The sequence below is a fragment of the Cryptomeria japonica genome, chromosome 4 (assembly GCF_030272615.1).
Source record: "Cryptomeria japonica chromosome 4, Sugi_1.0, whole genome shotgun sequence".
Classification (NCBI taxonomy): Eukaryota; Viridiplantae; Streptophyta; class Pinopsida; order Cupressales; family Cupressaceae; genus Cryptomeria; species Cryptomeria japonica.
This window is the reverse complement of record NC_081408.1, coordinates 599115220-599126656: the sequence shown is the minus strand read 5'-3', so window position 1 is coordinate 599126656 and position 11437 is coordinate 599115220. Positions and strand designations below refer to the sequence as shown.

At 36.0% G+C, this 11437-nt stretch overlaps 1 protein-coding gene across 1 annotated transcript; it reads left to right on the top strand.

The window, feature by feature from the left end:
• The first annotated feature begins 1562 nt into the window (after nt 1–1562).
• LOC131040325 (F-box/kelch-repeat protein At5g15710) lies at nt 1563–3403 on the top strand. The gene has a single exon (XM_057973223.2). It carries the CDS (start codon nt 1919–1921, stop codon nt 3017–3019), a length of 1101 nt encoding a protein of 366 aa, XP_057829206.1. The 5' UTR covers nt 1563–1918; the 3' UTR covers nt 3020–3403.
• The last annotated feature ends 8034 nt before the right edge of the window (nt 3404–11437 follow it).

Here is an 11437-nt window from a genome sequence, read left to right as displayed (position 1 = left end):
TTGCGTTACCCATAATATTTGTTTATAGTTCTTGCATGCAACTTATCTTGTGTGCACCTCATGTTGCATTAGTTTGTTTTTGTGCTAACTTAACTCACATGTTTATGTTGTTAATTTAGGGTACTTTAGTTGTGTCTTGCACATTATGTCTATTCGCATAGCTTGACACATTTCTATCAAGTGCATGTTCTCTTTTCTCCAAATCCTCATTTTTTTTGTAAGATGTATGTTGGCTTGTTGTATAAAATTTTGCCCCTGTGTGTCTCAGAGAAATAGAGTGACATGGGATGTCAAGGAGTTGGTCATTTTTGTCAAAATACTTTTGTTAGATGGAAACAACTAGATCTTTTGATAGTGCGTTAGTTTTCAAGGTCATAAATGCTAGGTTCACATTTACTAAAAAAAGGTAGTTGTTCCTGTATGTAACAACACTTTATTGTTTGGATTTTTTCTATGTATGCACATTTATATTAGTGACCTACTTTTATTCCACATGGCAGTGTAGGTAGCAAGTGCTATATATTGAGAAGTTTTGATCATTTGAAGTAATCAACTAGTTGGTGGGTTGAAGGTTGGAATCTAAGTTGGTGGATGATTAACAATTTAGCCTTGGTGTGAGGATTGGGTAAATTTTTAGGTTAAATCAATTGTAAATGCAAAGGGTCTTTGTTGCATCTTTGAGAATTGGGTAGCATAATGCATTCATGTTTCACATATTGGTGCTTTGTTTGCATTTCTTTCACTTCTCTACAATTTTATCTCCACAGTTCTTCCCTTTTTAGCATTTATTGTGTACTTTGCATGCACATTTGACAATTGTTCATCATCTTTGAATTAGTATATCTAAAGGATCGACTAAGGGGAAAATGATCCTTGCTTAGTAACTTCCCAAATGTGTCTATCGGGACTGACTAAGGGGAAAATAATCCTTGCTTAGTAACTTCCTAAATGTGTTTATAGATACCATGCCACTTAGACATAGATAAATTGAGCAAAGGTGAATCTATCACAATTGTTCATTCCCTACCAATTCATTTTCATAGATTGGGTTCAATCCCACCACTTGATCAATTATGCATGTTTAGAAATTAATTTCACAAAGACACATTTAAACTAGAACATATCACAACCAATTTATAAATTTTGAGACATTTATCAAATGAGAACACTAACTTTTAACACATATACAAATAAATATCTAACATCTTCAACAACATATTTTTCTTAATGATGGAACATAGAGTTTGATGAGAAACATCACAAAAATAAATTCACATAGCTATTACTAAAAACTATGCACAATAACATTATGAATTGCAGAAATCAGATGTCTACAAAATAACTAAATATTTTATTTAATCTATTTAAAATTGATAAGCTGACATGATCAACTATGTTTAGGGCCAAAAGGCCAATATTGCCAATCAGTACCGAATTGCTCTTCATATGATACAAAACTCACAAAGATTACTTTTAATTACTTGTAAAATCAATAGAAACCCGTATGCGCCCACAACAAGTATAGATTACTTTTAATTACTTGTAAAATCAATAGAAACCCGTATGCGCCCACAAGAAATGTAGTGTTCGAAATGATCCCATTTAGAGTGTCTGAAATTATTTCAGATGGATATGGATCGAGTCGGACATAAACGTCCAAAAGATGTGAATGACGACTGAAGACCACTAATACAGTTGTATGGAATAAATTAATGCATTTAATAGGTATAGCATCAGCAGTTTCGGAAGAGCTTTGTCTGTATGCTTTGCTTCACAATATCTACTCTCTTTTATCTGTTGACCCTGTAAAAAGGTAAGAGCCAACTCCCTTCAATTATTATGTTGAAAACACTTCAGAGAATGTAAAATTCCTGTCAAAGCAATTGGTTACGCAGTTTTGCAAATTCTAACTCCAAAAATGGACAACGAAGTTGTCCGGACTCAATTGCCTGAAGATATCATGATAAGGGTTTTCAGCCTCTTACCCATTTATGCCATAATTCGCCTTCAGTTAGTCTGCAAACAGTGGAAAAACATTATTTCATCCAAGGGTTTTGCTTGCCTTTGGTCCAAAATCTCTCCTCCTCAGCTACCTTTAATCATCATGTATCAATCTAGAGATACAATTGCGGCTTATGACCCTTCACAGGCAAAGTGGTTAACCATGGGTGTCACTTTTCCAGTTGGTATAACTCACAGAAGGATTCTGGCCTCTGATGGTGGCCTTATTTGCTATGGCAGTTTCTGTGAAAGCAACCAATTGTTGATTGTCTGTAACCCTATTACTAAGTCTTGGAGAATTTTGCCTGAATTGGGGTTCAGTAAGGAGAGATTTTTGATTGGGATGAAGGCAGACACATCCAGAAACAGCTATATTGTATATGTTGTAGAGAACCTGAACGATCTTTCAAGTTTTGACGTTGTGTCCATTAAGGAAGAAATAAGGGTGATGGTGTATGATTCTCTGGATGATTGCTGGGACACCCACTGCTTCAATGAGGTCGAGGTTAAATGTGGATGCAAGAGGGACAGGGCTGTGTGGGTGAATGGTTTTCTGTTTGCTTTGTCATTGACAGGACCCCCACATGGACTAAGTATTTACAATGCAAAGCTTGACAAATGGTCTAGATCACTTCTTCCCTTTGAGAGATCGATTCCTCTATCACCATCTGTGCTTAACTGTCATGGTAGGTTGATAATTGCAGCTGGAGCCTGGGAATTTCTGCCTTTCAGTAGTTTTGATATATGGGAACTGGATAAGGAATCAGGAAAGTTGTTGAAACTGGATTCTGTTCGCTGTGCTGCTTTAGAGCAGAATACTGTAGAGCCTTTGCCAGTGGACACAGTCAACAGAATTGGAGACGGTAAGGTGCTCTTCTTCCATGCAAGAGGTATGCCATGCCCTTTTGTTTGTGACCTTGGCAGCAGTATGTGGAAGACTTTGCCCCGGTACCGAGGTCCTTGCCTCTCAAAATTGGATGCTCTGCTTTTTCGCCCTAGCTTATTTGCTGAGGTGTAGTTGAATCTGTTTGGTTGCCATTTGTGCCCAAAGACTGATTTCAACATTCTAAGGAGACATCGGTGGAGATTGGTTCTACACTAATTGATTTGGAACCCATGGGTGTGTAAAACCTGAATAAAAAGTTGCTTTTAGCCAAGGTTTCTGCTAAGTTGCACAAGACAGTTCAGAGTTGCTTGCATCTGTTTTATGATACTATGAACTAGAATATGCGCAAAACGAATAGTATGAATTCCTTCTTCAATGATCACTGATTAAATAGGAGATAATGTTTCTCCAGTATGCAAAGTTTGAGGAGGAGATCAAAATTGATTGTACATGAGGTCACCCAATTAAATGTAAAGAGACCTTAGCTGGTTTTAATACTAACCTAACTTGAGTTAATCAACAGTTTCATAGCTAATGAGTGTGATAAGTGAGAAAGCCTCGTCAAATAAGCAGAAGTTTCTTCTTTTTCTTTTGGTTATGTTTCAGCCGCTTTCATTTCCTCAAGTTTAATTTCCAATTCCTTGTTATCTCTTTCAAAATTTCCTGTTTTGTTCATAGAGTGCACACATTCACCTTACATTGTGCCTGGTTCCACATGACCTATATTGCATTGTACGAGGAAAAACAACTTACAATTATGCTAAGAATTTTTTGCGGCAATTTAAAACTTGTAGGGGGAGTAGATGTCTTTCAATGGATCTTGCTAAATCTCTTTGAGCTGCTTGTATTTCATGCAATGTAATATTTGTTCTTTTCCTAGGAGCGGAGTGTTGAGATGCCTAATTTTACTAAATCCTAGAGATTTTAATGTAGCATACGTGTAAAAGGTATAAAGCCCCTTAATATGTCTTTTTTACAACTAACGTTTCCAAGTTTTCTTTCTTTGTTTGCAAACCATGATAGAATAATGCTTTGTGATGATATCATAACAGACCTATTGAGGGAATCAGGATGTAACATAGTCTAATGCTTTCTATGCTTCCTTTTCTACCTTTTCTTCTCAGCCTTGGCTTTCCTCTTATCTCCAGCACAGGTACATGTGATTAGAACTCTAGTTTTTCTAGTTTAGTATATGCTTGGAAGAAAGTTATTTGTTGAAGAAAAGTGATGTGGTACATAAAGTCTGATATTGGCGTCTTCCTTGATTGAAAATTTCTGCTAAGACTATTGAAATATCAAAGTATTTAAATCCTATCCAAAAGATAAATAATATTGGCAGAGAATGTTGAGTGAACTCTTTCTTCCATGAGAAACAAAATTCAAATGAGTATGGCTTCTGCATAGAGCAAGAGCTGGCCAAAAGATAATGTGCACTATTTCTCAACAAGGCCCTTTGAAGCTATGTTCCATGGGGTCTCAAGATGGGGGGGTTGATCTTGGGGTCAGGGGGACCATGGGCCTAGATTTGGGGGTGGTGGCGAGACAATGGCGGACATGGTTTTGGGGGTGGAGTCCTTAGCAGGGTTGAGGGGCACTGCCCCTTGTTGGGGTTAGGGGGCGGAGCCTCAAGTGTGGTTTGCAGGAAATGCCCCATTGTGTGTTCCATATTGTAATATTGGGCAAGGTTGAGTGGAGGAGCCCTTGCCACCAAGCCCTTATTAAGGCCTTTGAAACAACACAAACCTTCATGGTGCACTCCATTTTCACAATTTTATTGCTACATTTTTTGCGACACCAAGTCCTTATTATTTTTGAGTTAAAAAAATGCAATTTTTGAGCTAAATGACATTGGAAATGCCAAAGTGTTTCTAATGCGCTTGGGAGATGTAAGGGAGTGCCTTGAGGGTTCTTGGGATCTCCTAGTGTCTTTGTGGCATCTCCAAAAGAGGGGAACATTTTGGAAACATGTCTTTGAGAGTATGTGTTTCCCATGAGTACTTTCATTTGGGAGATGTCCCAATCCTTGCCCCAAAAATGTTAGGTTTTTCAAGGGTGTCTTTGTGGAACAAGGCTTTGAGGTAGGTTTTCTTTTAGATAGATTTCAACGTTAGAGACAAATTTTGAGAGGATGGCTTTTGCAATGGAGAAGTATGTTAGAGTGAAATAGGTAATCACTCGATTAATTATTGTTAGGCCCCTATTCACTCTAGCATGCTTAAACTTACTTAGGTCATGTGCTTTTTTGTCTCAAATCATAGAATTAGGACACATGTCATGATCTAATTTAATCTTCACCTAGGGTTTCATCTTTATTCTTATATTGAGGATTGTTCATTGTAGGTTATGATCATAATCTTTTTGCATCTGATGAAATCTCATGCTTTATAGCAAACTTCAAATCAATTGTTTTTATCTATTGTGTGATAAGGTGTAATTGTAGGTGATCTTTGGGGTGAATTCAATGATCAACCCCATTATGGTATTAGAGCACCAAATTTGCAATTTCTAGTCCATATTTTGAGAGATCTGACTTTGAGCATTCAAACAATGTATCCTAGAGCAAAACGGACATCAACATTACATCGAGAAGGTATCAAAACTCTCATATCACTTGTCCAAATGCCAAAAGTGGAGTTCCGAAAAATTAGAGAATTGTTTTTTTTGAAGTCTTGAAAAAATTGTCAAAAATTTGTATGGCAAGACGGATCTATATAGTTGTATAGTTCCTGCATTACCACTATACAATCTGTGTCAAGAATTGGCATGCATAGTGATTTATATGGTGCTCTTTTTTCCCCCTAAGAGGGCAAGCATTTTAAATAGCTGCAAATTTGTTTTTGGTTGTTGGAAAAATAAAAAAAAACAAGTGTAGTTTTTGTTCTATAGCAGGATCATGCGATAGATAGTCAAATTAGGGAAGGTTGGCATTAGGGGTCCGCAATAAACTGATGTCAGGGTTTCTCAATAAAGTGGTGTTGTTTTATTATTAACAGTTATATTACACCTAGGGTTTGTTTTCTAGCATGGTGTCATATTGGGCCTAACCCCCTAGTCGTGTTGAATCTAGATGGCTTAAGATCCCTTAGCCCATTCCACAACATACCTACATAGGAAGTCATGCCATTGGGTCACTTCACACATTGAAGCACCTCTGCCAATAGTTGCCACCAAATTGCTTGAAAAGTTGCCACCACCACCCTAACCCAACCCTTTTACTGCCCCATTTAGTGACACCACCAAAAATTGCCTCCCAATCTTCACTTAGCCATTGGCGCCACCATCCAACAATTGGCTTGTTGCTAGTCAACACCAGTGGGCTGCCCTATAATCACCACCTTATCTTCTTTGGCCCTAAAGGAGGAGCTTTTTAATTTTTTGCATAACTTGGGCATACAATATGGAATGTTTGAAAACGAATAGCCATTGAAAAGCTATTTCCATGTACTTCTAGTGGTGTTGATATTGTTTCCATATTTTATTCCACGTGAAGTTTATTGGTTGTTTAAGTCCGATCATCGTTTTTGGCTTTCAAGCTTATAACTTTTTGCCACAATCTTTGAATTTTGTGATTCTTGCAATGCTGGAAAGGTATTGATGAGCTCTTTATAGCCATCCATGCACATTTTTGAAAATTTGCCTTAGGTATCTTTCATTCAATTTGCCTTATAGCTGCATTTTGGTTGACTACTTAGACATTTTAGCACCTAAAAAAGTTCTGTTTTCATGAGATTACTTAATCTCTTGATATATATTGAGATTATTGGTCTTTGATCTTATTATTTGAGGAGGTATCATGGATTTTTCTACTTATTCTTCTATGAGAATGCTAAATAAGGATTTTTCTACTTATCTTATTGGTTGTTGAAGTCCGATCATCCTTTTTGGCTTTCAAGCTTATAACTTTTTGCCACAAATCTTTGAATTTTGTGATTCTTGCAATGCTGGAAAGGTATTGACGAGCTCTTTATAGCCATCCATGCACATTTTTCAAAATTTGCCTGAGGTATCTTTCATTCAATTTGCCTTGTAGCTGCATTTTGGTTGACTACTTAGACATTTTAGCACCTAAAAAAGTTCTGTTTTCATGAGAATACTTCGTTTCAATCTCTTGATATATATTGAGATTATTGGTCTTTGATCTTATTATTTGAGGAGGTATCATGGATTTTTCTACTTATTCTTCTATGAGAATGCTAAATAAGGATTTTTCTACTTATCTTATTGGTTGTTGAAGTCCGATCATCCTTTTTGGCTTTCAAGCTTATAACTTTTTGCCACAATCTTTGAATTTTGTGATTCTTGCAATGCTGGAAAGGTATTGACGAGCTCTTTATAGCCATCCATGCACATTTTTCAAAATTTGCCTGAGGTATCTTTCATTCAATTTGCCTTGTAGCTGCATTTTGGTTGACTACTTAGACATTTTAGCACCTAAAAAAATTCTGTTTTCATGAGAATACTTCGTTTCAATCTCTTGATATATATTGAGATTATTGGTCTTTAATCTTATTATTTGAGGAGGTATCATGGATTTTTCTACTTATTCTTCTATGAGAATGCTAAATAAGGATAATTATGAGTCTTGGCAAAACAACATCTCGATACATCTTGGGTGTTTTAATATTTTGCCTTATCTTTATGGACTCTTTCCTAAACAAGATACACTTAAGAGGAAATTAGCATGGGATAAAACTATTGATCATCTTGTAGGATTAATTTGTTCTAGTGTTGATCATGACACTATATGTGTTATATCAGACCTTGATTGAGTATGTGTACATTGGATGAGAGTTTTGAGAGATCTTTGTAGACTTTCATATCTCTCCATTCCCAAATGATCCTGATATGGATTGCCTTATACCTCTTGATAATGCAGATAATAGACACTTTGATGATGATACTTTAGAGGAGCTTGAGTATATTACAGTCTTACATGTTTTGATGACACAGACTTCTTTTGCTTCTTCTCCTCCTATTAAGGTCATATCTTCATCTTTTGTTGCTTTTGATGAGATTAGTATTGCTATATCCATGGCTCTTATTGATTTAGTGTAACAAGACTTTCATTATCTTTCAAATACAACTACTTGGGATTCCTATTTATCAAACATATTATCTTTGTTTTTGGAATCTCACATTGTTGATGTGGAGGATACATTGGAGGTAATGCACTATCTGGCAGTGATGCCATCACATCTTTACTTTTTCCGAATGTAGTTCAGATTTTTCTTTCATCTTGTTCTACTTGTTTGATTGGGCATTTGGTTCCTATTTTGGAGGAGACATCTTTTTTAGCGTGAGGACACTAGAGTTGCATTCAAGGGAAGACATTTGGATCTAAATTCCCTATTCAATCAGATTATGGGAATGGATTCTACATTCACTAGTCGATCTATTTCTTCTTGAGAGGAGAAATACTATTTGTAGGCAATGGATTGTTTGTTGTCTTCAGGCCACTTATCATTGGCATAGGAGCTACTTCTTTATTGGGAGGGAGAGATTCACAGTCTCTATCTTTTCTTTTCTATTGGGGGGATATAGATTGTACGTTTGTGATAGAAGCAATACTTGGGGGTCATGTTGAGTCTTCCTTTCTTCCATCACATGTACATGTTTACATTTTTCTCTCTTTTGGAGAGGAGTATTTCCCATGAGGTTTTCTTGTTTTCTCTAGTTGTGAGAGGTTTATTTATTTGTATATAGGTACCTCATCAAGCCTTGTAGTGGTATCCATCTATGCATTCATCATCAGTGCATCTTTGCATTTCATCATACTTTGTAAGTTGCACTTAAGGGAGTGTTAGAGTGAAAAAGGTAATCACCTATTTATTATTATTAAGTCTCTATTCACACTAGCATGCTTAAGCTTACTTAGGTCATTTGCTTTTCAGTCACAAGTAATAGGATTATGACATGTCATTATCTAGTTTAATCCTCACCTATGGGTTTTTCCTTGGGTTTCATCTTTGTCCATACATCAAGGACTATTCATTGTATATTGTAATCATAATCTGTTTGCATCTGATGAAATCTTAGGCTTCACAATAAATCTACTGCTCTTTCTTGTGTGGTAAAGTGTTTTAATTGTAGGTGATCTTTGGGTTGCTGTGGGAGTCCAATAATCAACTCCAACAAAATAGGCTTTGTATTATCTTCCATTTGGACATGAAAACATTTAAAGTTTTGCAAGTGGTTTTACTTAACACAATGTGTGAGCAAACAGGACAGCTCTAAGCCAATTCCATACTAGTTGATCTCGACTTGCATTGGTAAACCAACCTAATGGACATGGGTTGTAAGAAAGCCAGACATATCTAGCAATGAACAGATCCTGATCACTTGGAAATATTCAATATTTTCTTAGTTGACTCCTTACCATAATGTGGACCATTGTCACAGAATGCACTCTGTTTGGGTCTATGCCTTTTAGATATGGGGTATATAAATTCTTGATGATAGAATAACCCCATATAGAGCATCTAGGAAAAGAGAGATGTAAATAGAGACATGCACAACATTTATGTATATGCACTAACCAGTGTAATTATGTACAATTATCAATGTTTAAAGAATATATAATAGCATGTAATAAAATACAACAGCCCATGTGGCTAGTTGTCATCAATCCAGATCAATACATTTCCTGATCCTAAAGGAATGTTACCAGGGTCAATCCTGAGAACTGTAAATATCATAGCTTTTAGGTTCTAGATTTCAAGCAAAACAATTTTTCGATTAGTTATGATACTCGTTGAAGTCTGTGCCCTTCAACTTGTATATATTATTATATTCATATTATTGGCTAGAAAAATTCAATAACAGAAGTTAAATTACATCAAGAAAACATAAATGGGGAAATAGCTATGGTGTATAAGATTTTAACATTACACCATGCCTCTTACAACGATACATAAGTCTAAAATAGATCTTGTTGGTTTTATCTGTTTCTGTATACAAGACATTGCTATAGCTGAAAACTGCAGAAATATTGCCAAACTAATAAGTTGGCTTAAGAACGTTTGCAGATTTATATAGACACTCTATGAAGATATTTATATTGCATAAATATGGTTTTTTTAACTGTGTTTAACCTCCTTCAATTGCTTGATATTTGTCCATTTATGTCACTGAATTGATGACATCCAGTACTGTAATGTTGGCACCAACTTGCTAGCACCAGACAACTTATTACTTTGTTTTTTTCCTAACTTTTAAAATTCCCTTTTCCGGACCTCTTCTCATCTTGGAAGTCTTCCTGAGACATCCAGTAGTCAGCATGTTCTAATTACTGTGGAAGATCAGATTCCACTATTTGAGGTTGATGGTCTCCAACTCTTCATCATCTATACTCTATAGATGTTGGATATTGATGTTGATTTGTACTTGAGGAATAAAATTCAGTTTCTTGACATATCCTACTCATTCGGTGTCTTCGGTTGTAGGGTTAACTGCTTCCGTAACTTGTCTCGCTGCTGTAGTGCTTCTCTGTTTCTTCAGTTCTTCAGGGAGGGTTCTCCTATTCACCGTGAATAGTAAACCAATCAGAATTTAACAACTTTGCCCCAAATAAGTTATTTGGATTCAGAACTATCATTTGAAGGAGAATCTTAAGGCTGACATCATTGATCTAATTCTGGAGGTGGTGATCCAAACACATTTATGTTCTTCTGTCTCTTTCTTTTTTAACAAGTATTTTTCTTCTGTTGGAAGTGGATTTGTCCAACAGGTACTATTTTTGGGTGCAACACTCATCTATGAGCCCAATTATCTGGCATTCTCTTTCATTCATTTTTTGTGATTTATCTCTCTGGTTTTTGTGAATTTTTTTTTGAGAACTGGGCTCTGAAACTTTATGTATTAGTTGTATTGTATTTGGTGACTCCCTCACTTGCAGACCTACAGTGGCTGCTGCATGTACTCTATACCACTCATCAGTTATGGCTGCAATTTTGTCAAATGTCTTTCTTTTTTTGTCAAACTGAGCAGATTATTTTTTTTTCATAATCTTTTACAAACCTTCAGTGGCTGCTGCAAGCATTTTCTACCACTCATCAGTTATGACTGCAATATTGTCAAATATCTTTTTTATTTTTTTTGTGAAACTGAGCAGATTATTTTGTTGCTTTCATCTCTTACAACTTATTTTTCAACATTTTTTACAAGACATCTTCTTCATATATGCAATAGTTCTTTCTATACAACTGTTTCTGTTGAGTAGCAGGCAGATATTGAGAATGGGTTGGTCTCTCCTGCAATATTAGATGATGGCGACCCAGAAGTTGCTGGGTCTTTCCTTTTGTCCAGATGGGTACAATTTCTTTCTCAACTCATGAGATTTTCTCAGTTGTTTGTTATCTACTTCGCATTCATTTGTTGTTTCTGCAAGGGCAGTCTATTCTTTTTGGACCTTTGCTAGCTTGTTTTTGGCACTTGCAATCTTGAAACTTGTAGATTTTTGCTCAAACAAAGTTTTACTTTACTATGGCTGGCTCTAACAATGTCATGGCTTCCCTATAAGGTTAATACTTTTGTTGCAAGGGCTGTAGCCAG